Source organism: Myotis davidii, unplaced genomic scaffold (genome assembly GCF_000327345.1).
Source record: "Myotis davidii unplaced genomic scaffold, ASM32734v1 scaffold32, whole genome shotgun sequence".
Lineage (NCBI taxonomy): Eukaryota > Metazoa > Chordata > Mammalia > Chiroptera > Vespertilionidae > Myotis > Myotis davidii.
Genome location: NW_006286587.1, coordinates 1,815,037 through 1,836,582, shown reverse-complemented (window position 1 = coordinate 1,836,582; position 21,546 = coordinate 1,815,037). Strand labels below are relative to the sequence as shown.

The 21,546-nt window shown below is 47.1% G+C and overlaps 1 protein-coding gene and 1 long non-coding RNA gene across 2 annotated transcripts in view; one reads left to right on the top strand and one right to left on the bottom strand.

Annotated features, from left to right (window-relative positions):
* The first annotated feature begins 6 nt into the window (after positions 1 to 6).
* LOC102768122 lies at positions 7 to 1,326 on the top strand. Its single transcript, XR_435362.2, has 2 exons — positions 7 to 165; positions 850 to 1,326. It is a non-coding gene; the product is annotated as an uncharacterized LOC102768122 (long non-coding RNA).
* Positions 1,327 to 14,123: 12,797 nt separating this feature from the next.
* Positions 14,124 to 21,546, bottom strand: part of MAVS (mitochondrial antiviral signaling protein) — a 12,709-nt gene continuing 5,286 nt past the window's right edge. The window contains exons 3-7 of the mRNA XM_015560260.1: positions 20,532 to 20,571; positions 20,346 to 20,478; positions 19,454 to 19,610; positions 16,702 to 17,192; positions 14,124 to 15,656 (exon numbers count right to left, since the gene is read on the bottom strand). Of these exons, the coding sequence (XP_015415746.1) occupies positions 15,201 to 15,656; positions 16,702 to 17,192; positions 19,454 to 19,610; positions 20,346 to 20,478; positions 20,532 to 20,571 (1,277 nt within the window). The 3' untranslated portion in view covers positions 14,124 to 15,200. The remainder of the gene's footprint in view (positions 15,657 to 16,701; positions 17,193 to 19,453; positions 19,611 to 20,345; positions 20,479 to 20,531; positions 20,572 to 21,546) is intronic.

Here is a 21,546-nt window from a genome sequence, read left to right as displayed (position 1 = left end):
CCCAGCCCCTCTGCGCCGTTTCTCACTACCACCCTCCTCCCCCGGCACCGCCGCTGGCGTGCTCGGGCTAAACCCCCTTCATTCCGCCTGCGATGGAGAAATGTTCCCGGGACCAGAAGGAATGATAGGACTGGGGTTGGTCTCTATGACAACTGGAAGGAAGAGGTGGGTTTATAGATCCTTCGCCGTTCTCCTGTAGTGGAGAAAGCGTGGGACCCGGAAAGTATGGCTGTCTTTTTTTAAGGAGAGTCTGGTCCCCCCTTTCTGTGTAGTGCCCTAGGGGACATAGAAAGATTTGGGGGTCGCCTTGGAGCCTGGGGGGGAAGAGGGTGCTTTTTTAACATCTTAATTGCCTTCTCTTTTGGGGGCGAGAACATGGTCACCTCCAGTCCTGAGATCCCGACCTCTCATGTCTACCAAAGGCCCTGCCAAGCACCCACCTCCCAGAGGTTACACAAGCCCGTTAGGATCCTGCCCTCCCCTTCCCCCCTTCCAAGGCATTCCCTCACTCCGTCAAGTTTAACAGGGCTGTGGGGTTATCTCGCTTGCTAATTATTTCCTAAGTACCTCCCCTGGGGGATTTTAATGGCCCTTGGTTGATAGCCCTTATTTCCCCGTAATGACTGCTAGTAGCCGACTGAACCAGAAAGATGAGCTTTTTCTCTTGCCGGTTGAGTAGAATTACCATGTTCACTGCAGACTTGCTCCCCTCACTGTAGGAATAACTCTGGAACCCCAGTTTCCTAACTCTGGAAATTCCAGTTCCTGCAGGAAGCCCAGGTTTGGGGTTCAATTCCCAGTGTGGAGCATGCAAGAGGCACCCAATCAATGATTCTCTCTCATCCGCAGGAACCAAGATCAACTGTAACTACTCTTCCAAGTCTCAGTGCCCAGCAGTGCCTATCTTTCTGCCTCCTCCCCACCCCACCAACCCCTACCACCACCACTACAAAAAGTACATATATGAGCCTCCTGACCTGAGGAAGCTTCTATCCACGTCTGTGAGCTCCCATAGATCATCCTGAGGAATCAAAGAATCATCATCATCTGAGGCTGTTAAGATGAATTTCAAAACCACACCTGAAATATGTTTTATTATCGTTTACAGGGTGCCTTTACATCTCATTTATTCCTCCCAGCAACATTTGGACGATGAGGCAGTTTACCCAGAGGTACAGTTTTTAAAAATGACAGAACCTAGACGGACTTCTGAGAAGTTAGCTACTCTGCCTTACGATAATCAAAAGAAGGCATGGATTCAGTGAAAGTCCAATACATTCCTGGAAGGCTTTTGCTCCTCTTAAATACATATGTGTGTCTTCACTCTCTAATGTGTCTGTGAACTTGCTGACAATCTGTGGCTATCATTAAAGTTTATCCAAAATAACAAATGAAGCACATACTACTTGCAGTTAGGCAAGATGTATATAACCCTAAATCAAAAATGCAAATTGATCCCTGGTTAGAGCACATACAGGAAGCAACCAATGAATGCATGAATAAGTGAAATCGATCATTTCTTTCTCTCAAATCAATTGTTTTGTGTGTGTTTTTTTAGTTTTTTAAGCCTGGCCAGTTTTGCTTAGTGGTTGAGCATTGACCTATGAACTAGGAGGTCCTGGTTCGATTCCTGGTCAGGGCACATGCCCAGGTTTCGGGTACAATCCCCAGTGTGGACCATGCAAGAGGCACCCAATCAATGATTCTCATCATTGATGTTTCTATCTCTCTCTCCCTCTTCCTTCCTCTCCGAAATCAATTTTTAAAAAAAATTTTTAATAAACATTAAAAACAATAAAGTTTTTTCTCAAGGCAAATAAATTGAGCAAAAGAAGCCAGATACAAAAGAATGTATCCTATATGATTCCATCTATATGAAGGTCAATATTCATAAATGATATTGCAATGATTCTCATCATTAATGTTTCTATCCCTCTCTGAAATCAATAAAAATATATTTAAAAAATAAATGATATTAGAAGTCAGGATAATGGTTGCTCTTGGGGTAAGGGGAGAGAGAACTGATGAGAGGATAGCAGATTTATAGACATTGGTAATGTTCAGTTTCTTGGTATGGGGGTAGTTACGTGAGTATGTTTGCTTTGTAGTATTTCATTAAGATGTTCACTTGATTTGTACAGTTTTCTTGTATGTGTATTATGCTTAAATAAAACTTTTTTACAAGAGAAATTGAAGATTTGCCTTGGAGCAAAGTAAACCCATGACTAAGTAGGTGTTATTTTTTGTTTTGTTTTGTGTGTGTGTGTGTGTGTGTGTGTGTGTGTGTGTTTTCATAGCCTCTAAATGAAAGTAGCAATTAAGAGGTTTCCTTTTCTGTGGTTATTACAATAGTTTTTTTTAATATGTTTTCATTGATTTTTAAAGAGAGGAAGGGAGGAGGAGAGAGAGAGAGAGAAGCATCAATGACAAACATTGATCGGCTGCCTCCTCCACATACTGGATCAAGCCCAAAACCTAGGCATGTGCCCTAACCAGTAATCCTCTTGGTGCATGGGTCAATGTTCGACCACTGAGCACACCGGCCAAGCATAATAGTTTATTTTTCAAGGAGAGCATTATTAAGTTCTTTATCACTTCTCTCAATTATTTACCCTTGGGGAGAAGCTAATTTTCTGGTGTACAACCAAAATAAGAAGCACTAGGGTCATGGTAAGCATTGTGCTTCAAAGGAACTAACCAAATTCTTTCATTGGTTTCCGTTGGTGCCAGGAAAATGAAGGGTGTAGCTCAGGCCCCTTTCAAACACAAGGCCTTTTTTTCCTGAGTGTATTGGTGGGAATTTGGGAAAACCTTGCCTACTGTGTCTCCCAAAGGGCAAAGAAATGAAGAATATGAAGTTCTCAAGCCTCTAAACATTCTTCCAATACCTGGCCCCTGACCCAGAGTTCACTTCTTAAGAAGGATAGAGATGGCGGTGTGTGTGTGTGTGTGTGTGTGTGTGTGTGTGTGTGTGTAACTAGCATGTGGCTTTGTGATGGCCTCACCAGAGCTCATAGGCAATATAAAAGTACTATTGCCTGCTTTCACCAATAAGGCTCAACTTTTCTCAGAAGAACAAAGGAAGAAAATTCAAGATGCAATAACAATGAGTTTAGACTGCAGAGTTTCCTAGATTTGGAAAATGCTATTACTTCCCAAGTATTGAAAGGACTAAAATTTTCCCTTAGTTTTCAAGAACAAAGCCTATCTTTGACTAAATATCCCTGACTTGAATACTATTACTAGGTAACCACTAATAGTTTTGCACTTTAATAATTGTTAAAAAAGCAATGTGTGCTCAAATAAGCTTGGGAGATATGAGATAAAGTTTAGAGCAATTTTTTTAATATATTTTTATTAATTTCAGAGAGGAAGGGAGAGAGAGAAACATCAATGATGAAAATCATTGATTGGCTGCCTCCTGCACACTACCTACTGGGGATCAAGCCAGCAATCAGGGCATGTGCCCTTGATCAGAATCAAACCTGGGACCCTTCAGGCTGCAGGCCAACGCTCTATCTACTAAGCCAAACCAGCTAGGGCTAGAGCAGTGTCTTAAAGCTTTTAATATGCTGAAGAGCATGTTGAATCTCCAAGAGGAAACAGGTATGTAGCTATCTTCCAAATGTAATTGACCGTGGAACCCTTTTTTCACAGAATCTGTTCCTCAGACACTGCGCAAAATTCATCTCGGTATAAAAATCACTTGCATCTCTGTTATATTAACAGCAACGAAGATGATAATTCTTTCCATTTTGAAAGCTTGATAGCTAATATTTCACTCCCCAATAAACATTTTGTAAAAGTATCGGCTTTCTGAAAACAGGTTTGTCCTCTTTTCCTTTAAACAGTTCCTCTTTCCTTAGTTCTCTTAATAGTATTACCGTTGCTATTGCCCTGTGTAACTTGATTCTTCCCTCTCATTTGCCCATCTCTCCTCTAGACTGCAATTCCATGAGGCAAGGACCCTGTATCACTGGTTTGTCACTGTGCCCAGAAGGCCTCACACAATGTTCTTAATGTATTTACTTATTTTAATCCTCACCCAAGGATATTTTAATCCTCATCCAAGGATATTTTTCTTAGAGTGGAAAAGAGAGGAAAAGACAGGGAGAAATATTGATGTGAGAGAAATACATTGATTGGTTACCTTGACCAAGATCCAGGCTGGGGAGGATCCCGCAACCGAGGTACATGCCCTTGATCGAAAGCAAACCCAGGACCCTTTGGTCCGCAGGCCAACGCTCTTTCCACTGAGCCAAACCGGATAGGGCTTTAATGAGTATTTTTGGTTGAGTGTCTGAATCATAGAAAAGTCACATTGTCCCTGTCTGAAATACCTTAAATCTGAAATTAAAAAGTTCAAATGGCCCTGGCTTGGTAGTTCAGTTGGTTAGAGTATCATCCTGATATGCCAAAGTTGTGGGTTCCATCCCAGTCAAGGCACACATAAGAATCAACCAATGAATACATAAGTGAAACAACAAATCGATGTTTCTCTCCCTTTCCTTTCTCTCTAAAATCAATAACTTTTTTTAAAAAGGCTCAAATAGCCCTAACCGGTGTGGCTCAGTGGACTACCCTCGGCCTACAGACTCAAGGGTCCCAGGTTCGATTCAGGTCAAGGGCATGTACCTTGGTTTCGGGCACATCCCCAGTGGGGAGATGTACAGGAGGCAGCTGTTTGATGTTTCTCTCTCATAGATGTTTCTAACTCTTTATCCCTCTTCCTTCCTCTCTGTAAAAAACCAATAAAATATATATTAAAAAAATAAAAATAAAAAGGCTCAAATAAGTGAGATCTTAACCATAAACTCCGAACAAATCTAATAATTTGTAAAAATAAATACATGGGTCCTGGCCGGTGTGGCTCGGTCGGAGCATCGTCCCATGCACTGGAAGATCACCGGTTTAATTCCTGATCAGGGCACATACCTAGGATGCAGTTCCGTCCAGGTTGGGTTACTAGTAAATATGTTGGCAACTGATAATGTATTTCTCACATTGATGTTTTTCTTTCCCTCCCTCCCTCTCTAAAATCAATAAAAATAATTTTTTTTAAATAAAAATCTCTCCAAAACACCTACCAATACTGAAGGATAAGGTATGCAGAGTGGCCTAACTCTCCTGGACACTGCAAAAGTGAGAGCAGCTAAGGTTCTGGAAAGCTAACAAATCAACCTGACAAACATAAGAGCCATTGAGTTCCTGTTATGTGCACAGCTATCATAAGGCAGTGGGGCTGACACTGCGCGTGCCAAAGGAGGCAGCTGCCTGTGTGGTGCAAAGTAAGGAAACTTCCCTCACCATAGGAGGAGGGATGTATTACATGGTTGATAAATTTGAGAAGGAACTGGGCATGTTTTGCTGGGCCCTAACTCCCTTCCCTGTGGTTGTCAGGGAGGGGCTTGTGCAGTGTGTGTTGTCTGGTCTGCTAGCTGTCACCTGGTAAGAGGCACCCCCTGTGGGAATCAGGGGAGGCCTGAAGTATCCGGAACCACTGAGAAGACTGTCAAATTCAAGACTTGAGCACTCAGCCATCTACCTAAAACCATATTCAGAAGTTTAAAAAGATGGTATTTTGATTACTATCTGATTCCTAGCTCTGTCTCTCAGAAAAATAAAAGGGTGTTTTCAGGCCATAAACCAGCATTCTCTAGTCTTCTTACTGTTTCTGGGGCTTACCTCAAAGAGAAAAGCAGATGGGTAATAAACACCTTGAAAGAAGAAGCTGTTTTATTTTTTGTATATTCTTCCCCAGCCTAATAGATACGTGACAGCACACAGTGGGCCATCATCTGTGAAAGTAGAACTAACTCCAGATAAAGTCATTGGAGCAGGGTGTAAGGTGGCACCAGGTTGCTCTAAATTAGCTGTCACTTGATGGCAATCAACTCCTGCCTAGGAGCCAGCTGGGTAATCAGTAGATTAGTGATGGTGGAAGAATTCCTCAAAACAAGCAGACTTCTGGGACAGTTTGCATCCCAGGTTGCATATGGTAATCACTTAGGGAGCTTTCAGGGGAAAAGATAGCCAGGCCGCATGCAAGCAACCCAGACAAATGAAGTTGGCATTTCTGCAGGTGGGACCAAGCATCAGTCGTGTTTAATAACCCCCAGGTGATTCCAATGTGACGTTAGGGTTGCGATCCAGTGTTCCAGGCTGGCCTTTCTTTAGCATCATTAGTAGTTTGTAAGAAATACAGAATTTCAGGCCCCACCCCACACCCACCCTTTCTGCATTTTTAGCAAGAGCTAAAAATGACCCATATATGTCTTAAAGTCTGGGAAGTCTAGTGTAGAATTCAGCTTTGCAGTCAGCTGAATCTTGGTTCTAATCCTGGCTACACCAGCTCAGTGATAGTGGGCAAGCTAAACCTCAGTTGAATAAACTATGACAGATTCACACAACGGAACACTATGCAGCCATCAAAAGGAATTTTAATATCTTTAGATACTATGGAGTGATTTACACAATATTTTAACTGATACAAATATAGAAATATATTGTTTTAATAGAAAAAATTTTAAATGGGCTTTGGGGGAAATTAAAGAATATATAAAGAGCAATTAGCATTGTTTCTGTACATAGTAGGTACTTAACAAATATCTGTTGTTGTTATTTCTCTGTTGGTGCAGTTACTAGCTGGTAGCTCAGAGAAATGATGTGGGTGCTATGGCTCTGTGGTTTTAGTGAGGTACTTAGGGAAGTCTCATGCCATCAGGACACAAAAGAAAAATGTAGGCTTCTTAACCTTTTATTATGGAAAATTTCAAAAACATACAAAAGTTGCCCTAACTGGTTTGGCTCAGTGGATAGAGCATTGGCCTGTGGACTGAAAGGTCCCAGGTTTGATTCCGGTCAAGGGCATGTAACTCCCCAGTGGGGAGTGTGCAGGAGGCAGCTGATCAATGTTTCTAACTCTCTATCCCTCTCCCTTCCTCTCTGTAAAAAATCAATCAATAAAAAAGCAACTGGACTTAATGTGGAATCTGCTTCATGTGTCATCAAAAATGGGAAAGGGAGATTAGACAATGCATATTTGGAAGCACTATCTGAAAAAAAAATCCAGCAAGTCCTGACTAGTCAATAAACCATTGCTTCCAAAGATAATGTTAACACACAAGGGCCAGGATTTGCCGTCATGGAGACAGTCAAGAACTGTACACCCATTTCCAAAGGGGTCATCTGTCATGTCTACTAAAAATTCAAAAAGAAAATTCTTTAACAAAAAACATACAAAAGTCAAATATCGTGAACCCTCACATTCTGATCACTCTACTTCAACAATACAGTGGGGCCTTGACTTATGAGTTTAATTCGTTCCGAGACCAAGCTCGTTAAGGAGCTCATTAACTCAAATTACTCTGTCAACCCAATGCAAAAAATCGGTGGAGAGACAGCTGGTATCTCAAAAAACCACAAGACCAGTGAAATGCTAGGGAAGGATAGGTTAACCTGGGGGTGAGGTTCTCGCTTTCCCAGTTTTGCTCCTTGCTAGGCATCCAGGACTTTCTGCCCTGGTGAGTTTCTGTACCTGGCCCGTCATCGTCCTTGCTCTGCTCATGTCTAACTGCCTACAGCACATTTGTGTACTAAGTTTCTCTGAGGGAAGAGCACGAGCTCTGAGAAGGGCCTCTACTGCTGGAAACTCATTTTTGGAATATAGAGAACAACATGGACTGATGATCAGGGACAGATCCAAAGACAGAGAAACAGCTATCAGACTATCAATCCCCAGAGGGAAAGTAGGGGAGGGAGGGGGTAAGGGGAAGAGATCAACCAAAGGACAGGTATGCATGCATAGAGGCCTAACCAATGGACATGGACAACCGGGGGAGGGGGGGTGAGGGCATGAGCAGGGGCAGGTGGAGGGTGATGTGGGGACAGGGACACATATGTAATATCTTAATCAATAAAAAATATATTAAAAAAATATCCTATACTCACCAATGTAGGGAGGCTTTGCTTTCTCTCACCTCCCTAATCTGTCACCAGTGGATTTCATGTAGCCCCCTGAACTGCTTCTCGGCTTCTCCTTTGATTCTGATGTATAAAATAAGTGGTAGAACTGCCATTTCCCAGAACATTTTCTCAATTCCTTGAGGTTTTGTCATCAGTTTGGCTCAAGTAAACTCATAAAAATTTTCTACAGGTTTGAACATTTCTTATATGGACAGTACTTTTCTTCTAGTTAATGCAGTTTTTGTAAAAATCAACAGCAATAAAAAAAAAAATAAACCCGTCCCCAAAGCCACACCTTTTTTTTTAATCCTCACTCGATATGTTTTCCTTTTTTTTTTTTTAAGAGAGAGAGTAGGGGGGAGGGAATGGAGAGAGAGGAAGAGAGGCTTTTTCCAGACCCCTCAGGGCACAATCACTGCTCCAGAACAGGAGACCACAGAACCCTTCACCTTTATTGTTGGCTTGTTAATCATGTTAAATATCCTATACTCACCTCCCTAATCTGTCACCAATGGATTTCATGTAGCCCCCTGAACTGCTTCTCGGCTTCTCCTTTGATTCTGATGTATAAAATAAGTGGTAGAACTGCCATTTCCCAGAACACTTTCTCAATTCCTTGAGGTTTTGTCATCAGTTTGACTCAAGTAAACTCATAAAAATTTTCTCCAGGTTTGAACATTTCTTATATGGACAGGACCTTTCTTCTATTTAATGCAGTTTCTGTAAAAAACAACAGCAACAAAAACAAAAAATAAACCCGTCCCCAAAGCCACACCTTTTTTTTAATCCTCACTCGATATTTTTTCCTTTTTTTTTTTTTTTTTTAGAGAGAGTAGGGGGGAGGGAATGGAGAGAGGAAGAGAGAGGGAGAGAGGGAGGAAGAAACATTGATGTGAGAGACACATCAATTAGTTTCAGTTGGTTGCTTCTCACATGGGGCCAGGGATCAAACCTGCACCCAGGTAAGGTACCTTTCGACTGGAATAGAACCCGGGACCCTTGGGTCGGAGGGCTGATGCTCTAACCACTGAGAAAAACCAGCCAGGGTCACACCTTTTTATTAAAGTAAAATATACATACTGAAAAAGGTACGGATAAGGCAGGGGTGGCAAAAAGGGTACAAGTGGGTAGAGGAAGACCGGAGAGGATGGGAAAGGTGAAGAAGGGGAGGAAGCCCTGGGTTCTGGTTCTGGGTCCAGCTCCTGCATCCTTTACCTTCTTGAACCCAGAAACCATGAGGCTGGACCCGGTGATGCCAAATCCTCCCTCTTCCAAAGCCCTTTGAGTGTCCTTGGCACAGATGGACACTGCAGTGCTGCCTCCTCCGCTACCCCTAGGTGCCATTGCCTGGCCATCTGAATGGCTGATTTCCCAGTAATCAGTGCTGTCTTCTATTTAATCAATTCTCTTGTACGTAACATAGGAAGAAAGAAAACTCCTTTCATTATAACGAACAGCTGGAAATCAGCTTCTTGCTGGAGGCCTATCCAAAGGAATTTGGAAAGAGAGAAACTGGTAATTGCTAAAAGAATTACTCTTTTTTCTACTTGCTATCACGATGTCCTTAGAATTGCGAGTCCAGTGATACTCTTTTGCAGGAAAAAGAGTGAAGGGTTCAAGGGTAGAAGCTACACTTCTCTGGATATACCTTGTTTTATTGCCTGGGACCATGTTACTGTTTTATATAACCATATAACAAAATTAAGTAAACATATTTCCTTAAAAATGGAAAAAATAAGGATTTGATTTTATATTGAGTTGATGGCTGAGCTACACAAGGGGAATTCAAACAACTTTATTTACTTTTTATTTTTTAAAAAATATATTTTAATGATTTTTTTACAGAGAGGAAGGGAGAGGGATAGAGAGTGAGAAACATCGATCAGCTGCCTCCTGCACGCCCCCCACTGGGGATGTGCCCGCAGCCAAGGTATATGCACTTGACTGGAATCGAACCTGGGACCCTTGAGTCCGCAGGCCGATGCTCTATCCACTGAGCCAAACCGGTTCGGGCTCAAACAACTTTAAAGCAAGCAATTTGATTTTTCATCCCTTGTGCAAAAAGAACTACAAAGAAATCTTAAACAGTATTTAGTAATCACATTGTTGGAAATAATATTGGCATTTTTATTCTGGAACTAATATCTATACATTTAATGATAAAGCAAAAAAGTAGTGAACATTTTTAAGAACTTAGATTTTCACCTTGGCCAGGCAGCTCAGTTGGTTAGGGATGGTTCTGATACATCAAGTTGCAGTTCAATCCCCAGTCAGGGCACATACAAGAACACAAGAATCAACCACTGAATGCATAAATGAGTGGAACAACCAATGGATTTCTCTCTCTCTCTCACCCTGAAATAAAACACTTTTTTAAAAACTCAGATTTTCAGGTAAGATAAAAGACAAATATAACATCAAATAAATTAAGTAAAAACAATGTAACATGCCCCGGCCAGTTGTTCAATGGTTAGAGCGTCGGCCTGGGGCCGAAGGGTCTGTTGGGTTTGATTCCGGTCAAGGGCATGTACCTTGATTGTGGGCACGTCCCCAGTTGGGGATGTGCTGGAGGCAGCTGAATCGATGTTTCTCTCTCATCGATGTTTCTAACTCTCTATCCCTCTCCCTTTCTCTCTGTAAAAAATCAATAAAATATTAAAAAAAAAAACAACTCAGATTTTCAGGTAAGATAAAAGACAAATATAACATCAAATAAATTAAGTAAAAACAATGTAACATGCCCCGGCCAGTTGTTCAATGGTTAGAGCGTCGGCCTGGGGCCGAAGGGTCTGTTGGGTTTGATTCCCAGTCAAGGGTATATACCTGGTTTGCAGGTTTGATCCCTTGCCCCAGTGCATGAGTAGGCAACCAATTGATGTGTCTCTCTCTCCCCCGCTCCCACTCTCTACAAAAATCATTGAAAAAAATATCCTAAGGTGAGGATTAACCAAACCAAACTAAACCAAACAGACAACCACCCCAAACTCTGTAACCTTAAAAATGAATGGACATATAAGCCTAACCAAAGGACTCAGAAACCAGGGGGGTGAGGGCATGAGTGGCGGGTGGGGGGTTAATGGGGTGATAAGGACACATATGTAATACCTTAATCAATAAAGAAAAAAATTTAAAAAATGAATGGAAAAATATTAATATAAAGTCATAATATAGTTTTCTCTTTCAAAATGTATTTTCTAGTTCTACCCACCAAAAGAACCTGGAACAATGAACAACACATAGCAATGAGCACTCCTAGCAGCCTTTAAATACCACTTCTCACTGAAAGGAACAATTACTGCTTGAAGAAATGGCTGACTCAACATCTAGGCAGGAAGTTTCAAGAGTTGAGGTTGGAAACTTTTGTCATACCACAGACAAAGGAAGCTATTTAAGACTAGTAGAGCCTCGTTTAAGTGACTGAGGAATCAATCTGGATGGCTTCTACTGGCCAAATGTGGGACAATTTTTTTATTTTATTGATTTTTTATTTTTATTTTTTACAGAGAGGAAGGGAGAGGAATAGAGAGTTAGAAACATCGATGAGAGAGGAACACCGTTCAGCTGCCTCCTGCACACCCCCTACTGGGGATGTGCCTGCAACCAAGGTACATGCCCTTGACCGGAATCGAACCTGGGACCCTTCAGTCCATAGGCCAATGCTCTATCTACTGAGCCAAACCGGTTAGGGCCAAATGTGGGACAATTTGAATATCAAAGAGAAGAGTGATTCCAGTGGATTGAAATTCATCACAAAATGCATGAGTTTATACCAATACTAAAAAGAATAAGAATGGTAAGAGTATCTACTCTTAAAAGAGTAAATGAGTTCAAAAACACCAAGCACTTAGAATAATGCCCAACAGGTGATATGTGTATGAGTTCATAAACACCAAGCACTGTGAGCAGTGGTTCTCAACCTTGGCTGCACATTAGAATCACCTGTGAATCTTTTTAAAATCCTGATTTCTGGGCCTCATCCCCTGGAAATTCTGTTTCTTTCTTATGGGGTGGGGCCACATTAGGAACAAAGAAACAGAATTTGCAGAGGGCGAGGCCCAGAAATCAGGATTTTAAAAAGATTCCCAGGTGATTCTAATGTGCAGCCAAGGTTGAGAACCACTGCTCTAGAGGATGATAGGAAACCAACTCATTCTGAAAACTGGTCAATAAATGAATCAATCTTGCCTTTCTATACAAGTTGTACTTCAGGGTACCAAGGAGTTGATTAAGGAAGGTTCTTTGTTATAAGAGAATTACAGTTATTAAGTGCAAAAGAGACAATAAGATTAGAATGTCACAATTTTGCAGCCCCTGATGAAATAATGGCTGTATCATCATTAAGCACTATCACAAATAGCTGCTAAAACCAGTGTAAAAGGTGGAGAGCTTTATAATGGACTAGTGGCCCAGTGCACAAACCTGTGCATGGCCTGCTTACCCCCAACTGCCCCCCATGCCAGCCTGCTTGCCCTCAACTGGCCCTTCCTGCTGGCCTGCTCCCCACCCCCAAACTGTCCTCCCCTCCTGGCCTGATTGTCCCTAACCACCTCTGCCTCGCCCCCGCCACCAGTGGATAGCGCATCAGCCTGCCAACTGAAGGGTCCCAGGTTGGATTCTGGCCAAGGGCACATGCCTGGGTGTGGGCTCCATCTCCAATAGGGGGTGTGCAGGAGGCAGCCGATCAATGATTCTCTCTCATCATTGATGTTTCTCTCTCTCTCTCCTTCTCCTTTTCTCTCTGAAATCAATAAAGAAATATATTTAAAAAAACAAAAACAAAACAATGTCTGTTAAACCAAATTGGCTTCCAGAGGACTGGCATTTCAGGCTTACCCTACCTGACACAGCCTCAGGCCATTGAACCTAAACACATGATGATTATTGTTACAACTCTGAGACTATATCATTACACATTGTATGTTATTATACTATTATAGCAGGTGGCAGAACTTGGCACACTGGGCAGGGATGTGTTGATATGAACTCTCTCTAAATGGGGTTCTTGGCTCCAAACTATGGGTCATGGGCATGGAGAATATCCAGCTCTGGGGCTCAGAGGCCAGAGTTTTCCCTCCCAGTCTTGCAAACTAGCTACAGATTGGGTCATAATGATACCCCTTTAATAGGGTCATTGTGAGGATTAAAGGGGTCAATATATGTCAAGTGCTTAAGCCCAGTGCCTGGCACACAGTGAAGTGTAGGGTTAAGTGGTAGCCCTTTGCATTACTGCTGTTAACAGTAGCAGCAGCGGGAATGAGTAATGCTGAGTGACCATGCCCAACACCAGGTGTGAACTTCGTGGCCCTGGGCTACATGGATAAGAGCAGAAAGGTGAGCACAAGGGGCATATGTAATTTTGGTCTATGGAGAGTTATCACTTCCAGCACAGGTTAGACCAGGAACCCTAGACACCACTTTCCTGGGACGGATGGAAGAGGGTTGTCCTTGGCCATCAACTTTAAGATAGTGCACTGGTGAAAGCAAGGACCTCAAGGCCTGAGGCTCCATTCCTAGGAGACGCCTGTGAGAGCAGGCGCCGTGCTGTGGAGGGTGAACCTGGCTCGGCATGGGAACTGCTGCCTGCTGGAAGGGCTGTCCGAGCCTAGAGGAAGCCCCTGGTGCAAAGGGGCCAGGTGCCACCGGACACACCCACCAACTGTCACCTCCCAGGTGCTTATCAATGAAGGAAGACACTTTGGTCCCCTCCTCCTAAGACAGCGATCCAGTACTATTCACACTCTGAACTGGATGCCACCCACAGAGACCAAGAAACCAAGAGGGGCCTGGCCGGTGGTGCTCAGTGGTTGAGTGTTGACCTATGAATCAGGAGGTCCCAGTTTGATTCCTGGTCAGAGCATATGCCTGGGTTTCAGGCTCGATTCCCAGTAGGGGGCATGCAGGAAGAAGCTGATCAATGATTCCCTCTCATTATTGATGTTTCTCTCTCCCTCTCCTTTTCCTCTCTGAAATCAATAAAAACAACTTTTTAAAATAGGGTTGGGGATGAGGCAGTAGGGTCTGAGTCTGCCTCTAAAGCTGTAGCCAGGTGCTCCAGCCCTTCCAATTTGAATGATGACATGTTTCCCAACCTTAGTAAATGCCAGGAACCATTCTAAGATTCATATAAACGCATTTAATCCTCACAACAACACTAGGAGAAATATATGTACATATACTTCTTTATTTTTACTATTCATCCCTCTTTCACAGCTAAGAGGCACAGAGGTTAACACCTTGCCCAAGAGCACAGAGTGAGTGAGCGGCAGAGCGGGATTCAGGCCTAGGCTATCCTTTCCCACGGGGCACTCTGCCTCTCATGCCCTCATCTCTATCAGAGTGGGCAGGGGAGAGGTGGGAGAAGCAATTAGTGGCCACTTGCTCTGGGCCAGGCACTTGACAAACACCTGTATGCTTCAATCTCATTAGAACCCAGTGAAGGATGAACCAAGATACTCACAGTCCATGAGGGAGAGCAAGACCAGAGCAGTTTGATCATCTATTTGCCCAAGCCACACAGCCCAGGAAGGGGTGAAGCTGAAATCCAAACTTCAGCCTGAGTCTGTCCCAAAGGGGGCCCCTCCCCAACCTGCATGGGGATGGGGACTGGGAGGAAGGGGAAGCTGAGAAGGGGGTGAGAAGACTGGAAAGGGGCCTTCCCAGGGGTCTATGGGATCCTCCAGGCTCCTCCCCGCCCTTTCCTGGCATGGGCAGAGAACACAAGGGGCAGGGGACAAGAAGCAGCTCTGGTGTTCTCTCACTGCTCTCAAGGCAATGGCCTCAGGAGCGAGGTCCTGTGGGTCTCCCTCCCTGGACACCCGTTAGCTGCCAGGGACCCGGGCAGGATGGGGGTCAGGGTTGGCCAACCCTTTGCACTCTTCAGCAGCACCCCTGATGCATGGCAAACATAGATAAGGCGTGGACAGAGGGACCTCCTCCAGAGGACAAAGGCGACAACCCAGATTGCTGGGCGGCAGGTCTGGAGGGCACAGGACATATGCCTGACCCCAGAAAGCCAAGGATGGTAAGGAAGCTGCAGAATGCACCAGCTGGACAGAAATGCTGCCTCCCAGGATTCAGTCAGCCATGGCACAGCCTCCCCCGAGGGCTGCAGCCCGCTCTGACCCAGCCTCTGCCAGACCCAGGGAAGGGACAAGGACAGTGGGACTGGCTGCATGCCTCAGGACAGATGTGTAACTGGGAACAGAGCAGATGTATGGTGGGAAGGGCAGAGGGCTTCACTGGTGTAGGCGCCGCCGGTACAGCACAACTACTAGGACCGTGGCCAGGAGCACCCCTGCCCCGGCAGCAGCCACCCCAAGCCATGGAGCCCTCTGAGCCTCCCCATCACACCGCGCTTCCTTCTGTTCCTTGAGCTGGGAGGCAGCGTGCCGCCCAGGACTGCCTGCCAGGAGGTCAGCGCTGGGACCCTCAGCTACATGGATTCTAAGGCTGTCTCCTGACGTGTACTCGTTCTCCTCCGGCGTGTTGTCAGGTCCTGAGTCTGTGTTGTTGCTGTAGCTGATGGCAAGGTCCGCAGAGCAGCCAGAGAATGGCTGGCTGTCTATCTGGGAAGACAGCCCGCCTGGCTTGCTCAGCTCCAGCCCTGAGCCCCAGCTGTTGGAGCGGCTGTCTGCATAGGGCGAGCTGCCTCTAACAGTGGCACTTGTGGGCGCTGGAGACACTGGCGTCTCGTGGCGTGTGTGTGTGTGTGTGTGTGTGTGAGAGAGAGAGAGAGAGAGACAGAGAGAGAGAGAGAGAGAGAGAGAGGATGGAAGGGCCTGGGGATGACAAGCCAGGTTGGACGGCCCCATTCCTAGACCAGGCCATGAACTAGCACCCCGACCTTGTAATTCCCAGCCCATTATACCCATGAGGTCACCCTCTTAGGAAGTCAACCCACCAATAGTTTAGGAAAGCAGTTAGGGGGAGGCGACCCAGGCCCTGCAGCAGCGTCAGTGGTGACTTCTTCCAGGGCAGCCCTGTCCCTACTCACTGGCCTGTGAATCCAACCCCACCCCTGGGAGCCCTTGGTGTGTATGGCCCCATCCTGAGCCAAGATTCAGCCTGGGCCTGAGGACCATGGAGCGGCCGGCCGCGTGGGCAGAGAGCAGCAGCAGGGTGATATGTGCAGGTTCCAAGAGGCAGCTGTGGGGGGCCGCTGGGTCAGAGCCGCTGCCCGGGCTGGATGGGATGGGACTGCTGTCTGTAAAACCTGGGTCATGGAGGGGCAGACCAAAGTGTCGAGGCAGACAGGCCATTCCGCTCTCTCTCACTGCTCCCTCTTCTGCAAAACTGAATTACTAAGCTTACCAGGGAGCTGTGAGATCTAAATGGATTAATGCATGTGACCAGTGGGGGTGGCCCACCTTGTCCGACTCTCCTGAGGTATCCACACTTAAGAGCTCTACTGATGGTTATTACTCTAAAGCAGCGGTCACCAACCTTTCGAACCTCATGGACCACCAGTTGGTGACCGCTGCTGCAAAGGTTTCCTTAAAGTTTTCTTAAACCAGCGGTCGCCAACCTTTCGGGCCTCATGGACCACCAGTGGTCTGCGGACCACCGGTTGGTGACCGCTGCTCTAAAGGACATGGTGTGGGGGTCTGGATGAGCCTACTTCTCAGCTGTGCCTATACCCTCAAAAAGAGGCTCTGAACCAGAATGGAGACTGGCAAGGGTCCAAGAACAGGGCTATGGAAGGGGCCTGGGTCACTGCTTGGAGGGGTGAGGACTCACCTCCGAGGGTCTGCTGCTACTCCTGATGGTGAGTGCTGTGTTGGCAGGCACCTTGCTGGACACCGAGCTCGTGGGCATCCTGTGGTCAGGCACCAAGCCAGTAGGTACCTTGGGTGACACTGTGCCAGCAGGTGTTGAACTGATAGGCAACTTGGAAGGTGTTAGACTGGTGGGCACATTAGAGGACATTATACCAGGGGTCTCTGAGCTGGTGGGCAACTTGGAAGGCACTGTGCTGGTAAGTGCTGAGTGGTGGGGCACCTTGGAAGGTGCTGTGCTGGTGGTCACAGAGTTGGTGGGTACTGCTACTCCACTGGAGCAGGTGGTAGTTTCAGCCTGATCACTAGCACCCCCTGCAGAGGAGGAGAAGGTGCCAGTAGACGGAGCTGACACTGGCAAGCGGCTTGCCCGGGGGGTAGAACGGGCCAGGGGCTGGAAGGAGACAGTTGGAGACACAGGCCCATGGGATGATGTAATGCTGGAGACCGTGTCTGCAGGTGGAAAGACAAAAGAGGAAACACAAACCCACGGGAGGGCTGGGATCAAAGAGCTGGAAAAGGGTCCCTCTGCCCCAGCTCACACCATCTCTATGGCATCAAGGCTTCCCAACGTCCTACCCAGTCCCTTTGGTCACTGCTCCCAGGCCTGAAGGCCCGACAGCTACGGACACATCCTTGGTCCTGTCTATCCTCAGTCCCTGACCTATAGCACTGAGTCTGTTCTCTCACGAGAATGAAATGGTCCGTCTCTCCAACAGCCTCTAGCACACTGATGGCAAACCTTTTGAGCTCGGCGTGTCAGCATTTTGAAAAACCCTAACTTAACTCTGGTGCCGTGTCACATATAGAAATCTTTTGATATTTGCAACCATAGTAAAACAAAGATTTGTATTTTTGATATTTATTTTATATATTTAAATGCCATTTAACAAAGAAAAATCAACCAAAAAAATGAGTTCATAGGTTTGCCATCACTGCTCTAGGAGCTTGAATATCATTAATTATCTGCTCTGCTTCTGCTCCCCCTGCCTGGGACACACCGCCTTTCCTCCAGTGTCTGCCTTTTCCATCTCCTTCCTAGCCTGGTAGGATCCTAGATGTTCTTCCCATTGCCATCTTTTCTCCCTGCCTCACCCCAGCAGGACAATCCTGGACCAGGGCAGCAGGATGGCTCAAGCAGAGCTCATACCAGTCACGTGGTCCCAGAGGCCCAGCCAACCCCCGGTGCGTGCATACCTCCTAGGAGGCCTAAGGGCTTGATGTGTGCGTGCGTGTGTGTGTGTGTGGGGGGGGCGGTCAGGCACAAAGCCACCCCTGGAAGGAGGGCCTGCCCTGGGGGAAGCAGAGGGAACAGGGGGTGATGGTCCATAGGGCAGTTATGTCAGGATTTTCTATGGAACTCTGAGAATGCATACTCCACACCCTACAGCTGACAAGGGCCAGGAGTGCTTCTGATGTGCCTGCCCACCACCCCAGATATAACACCACTGCTCTAGGTCTGGTGTGGGGATTCAGGCCTTTGGCTGATGAAGACCATACTTCCGCTGGGGGCTGAGAAATTTTAATGATTTTCTGGGAGCTTGAGACCATTTTAGGAATCCTGTGGAACCTGTCCACACACGAATGAAATCGAAGTGCCCTTTGCCTCTCTCTGGTCCACAGCAGCATTTCCTGAAAGGTATTGCATGGCAAGCTGACACTGCAAAAAGCAAATGGGTGCCTGGGGCAGGGTATGAGGTGGCAGAAGTATAGGGCCACTAAGATGGCTTCTCTGAGCCTTTAACTGCTCATGTGCCTTGTGGCTGTCCCGGGGGCACCGAGGGCTGGCCGAGCACTGGTGTCATGTGGAACACAGCTTGGGAAATAGTGGCGCAGAGAGATGCCAGCCTGGAGGGTCAGAGTGGACAGCTCTACATACCTAAGGGGGAATACTGAGGTCTGGTGTGGGGGTTCAGGACTTTGGCTGATGAAGACCATACTTCCGCTAGGGGCTGAGAAATTTTAATGATTTTCTGGGAGCTTGAGACCATTTTAGGGCAGGCAGTGCCTAAGTGCTCCCCTGCCAACAGCAGCCCTAGCCCTGTACTCCCTCTTCTGCACTGTCCTCCAGGTACTGGCAGATCCCTACACAGTCCCTTTGGTAGAGTGCAGAGTAGCCCCAAGTCTCTTCTCCTACCTGTATCCACGCCCTCTGAAATGTGACTGTCAGTCCTATCATCTAAGGATGGAATGTTCCCTACTCCTTGACTCTGGGCTGGCCTATGACTTGCTTTGGCCCATACAATGCGGCACGAGGAACACCATGCCAGTTTTGAGCCTGTGCCCCAACAGCCCTCTCTTTCTCAGAGCTCTGCTCAGCTGCCATAAAATGGGCTTTTTGCTGGAGGATGAGACTTGTGGAAGAGAACCAAGGTGCCCCAGACAACAGCTACAAGCAGAGCTTATATGTACGCTAGTGTGTGCACAAGAGGGAGTTCAGCCAAGATCTGAACCAGTTATACCAGCCCAAATGGCTGACCCACAGAATCATGAATGAAATAAATGGTCAAATTTTAAGCTATTAGAGTCTGGGGGTCTGTTTGTTATACAGCAAATGCTAGCCAATACACCCTCAAGGGAACTGGGTTTGTCCCTGGGGTAAACTCCCTTCATTCCCACCCTTGCCTCTTGTCTAAGAAAGCCAGAGGGGCAACTCTAACCCTCACCCTCACTTAGGGATCAGAGAGGCCCTTGCCCCCAGATTCTATACGTACCTGTTATGTGCGTATTGCCCAGTTCTTTTTCCTGCTCCTGAGGCCCACTGGAGGTCAGGGGGCTGAGGGACGCCATGTCAGAGGAGGGCTCCTGGGGGCCACTGGGCCTCCTCAGGTCAGCCTCAGAGCTGTCTGTCTGTGGGGACTTCTTTGAATTCTGCAAGAGGCAAAATGTGAATACGGCAGCTGCTTCTCCCAGGAGCTGGCAAAGGATAGTTTATGCCTGAGGGCAGCTCCTAGAGGCCTCAGCCCACACCACGAGCACAAGAAACAAGGAAGCCACTGCTTTGGCTTCAGTTACAGCCAGACCCTCTCTACAGCTGACTCTGAACCCACCTCCTAGAAAACACACACACACCGTCCCCGGGGGAGTCCCTATCCATCCCTCTGGTCTTGTAGAAAGGTCCCCCTCTGTGAGGCCATGGCACAGACCCCTTTCTTGGGCTTCAAATCCAGCTTGGTGTCTCCAGGACACCCACTGCCCATTCATCCTATCCCAATAGAATCAGCCTTCTTTCCCCCAAACTTCACTTTATTGGCAATAATTGCAGCTCCACCTTCCACCGGCTACCCCGTCACCTCCTACTACCTTAGGCCCCCTCATCTGGTCAGCCCCTAGCCTCTCAACATCTCACATGCACCATTGCAAAGACCTCAAACTGTGACCGCACAGCTGGCTGATGAGAGGATGGGGCTGCCACAGAGGGAAGCCGTGGCCAACAGTCTGGGAGCTGGTCTGGGGCAGATCCCATTAGGGGAGCCCTGGGGTTCTGAGCAGAGATTAGGCATGACTTGTGGGGTGTAGGAGAGGGCTTCTGGAAGGCTGGGTGAGCAGAAGTAGGCAGATGGCAACACAAAAGCAGGGGGCAGAAGGCAGATCGTGAGGACATACGTCTCCCGGGGATGCTGGCGACTGGGTGTCCTGGACAGGCATGGGGTAACTTGTCTCCTCGTCTCTGTAGCTATTGTGAGAGGCACTGGGGGCCACAGCGGGTGTGGAGGGCCCTGGTGACTGAAAACGTAGTATAAATTTTCTAGGCCTATTGTAACAACGTATCACAATCTGGGCGGCTTAAACGACGGCGGCTGCGGTGGGGCTGGGGGGCGCCTCTGGCTCGCTGGAGGACAGACATAGTGATGTCAAGGGGGAATCAGGGGTGTTCCTAAGCACTAAGCAGTGACAGGAGAGGTGCTCTTGGACCCCCAGGGCCATGGCTGTCGAAACCCCCACAGCTCCAAAGCTGTCCTGATATGGCTGGCACTCCTCAGAGGAGACAAGCTTCACTGAGTGGGAGGCAGAAGTGGGAGGGAGGCAGGGGTTGGGGAGGATGAGGAGAGGAAGGTGGAACAAGACAGAAGGGGAGAATGTGGGGTACCTCCCTGGCCTCGCACCACCCAGACTGGGTCAGCAGTCACGGCTTCGCTGTCCCAGGCGTTCTGGGACCCAGTGGCTTTCTCCTCCTGTGGGTGGCTGTCACCACCAACTGACCCCCTACCTGATGCTGCTTCCTCTTCAGCCCCTCTCCTTTGCCCCCATCACCTACCCGTGGCCCCACCATGGTGGTGTGTACGCAGGGAATCACTGTTAATTTCCACAAATACAGAGACAGGTTTGGAAGGGAGGGAGGGAGGGACAGAAGGTAGAGAAAAACGAAAGAAGACAAACAGCTTGGTATTGTAAGGCTATATACATCTAGGCAGGGCTTCAGGAATGGTCTCTAGGCTGAAATATAAACAGGGCTGGCTTGCCTTTTCTCCTGTTTCAGTCCCTCAGACCCTGACCTCACAAAATGCCCTAGGGCCGTGGTCGGCAAACCACGGCTCACGAGCCACATGCGGCTCTTTGGGCCCTTGAGTGTGGCTCTTCCACAAAATACCACGTGCGGGCGCGCACGTACAGTGCGATTGAAACTTCGTGGCCCATGCGCAGAAGTCAGTATTTTGTGGAAGAGCCACACTCAAGGGGCCAGAGAGCCACATGTGGCTCTCGAACCGCGGTTTGCCAAGCCGCAGTTTGCTGACCACTGCCCTAGGGGCATTTGGCCTGACAGGGGGTATTGAGGGGAGTTCAGGGGTAACTGGGTGGGGAACCT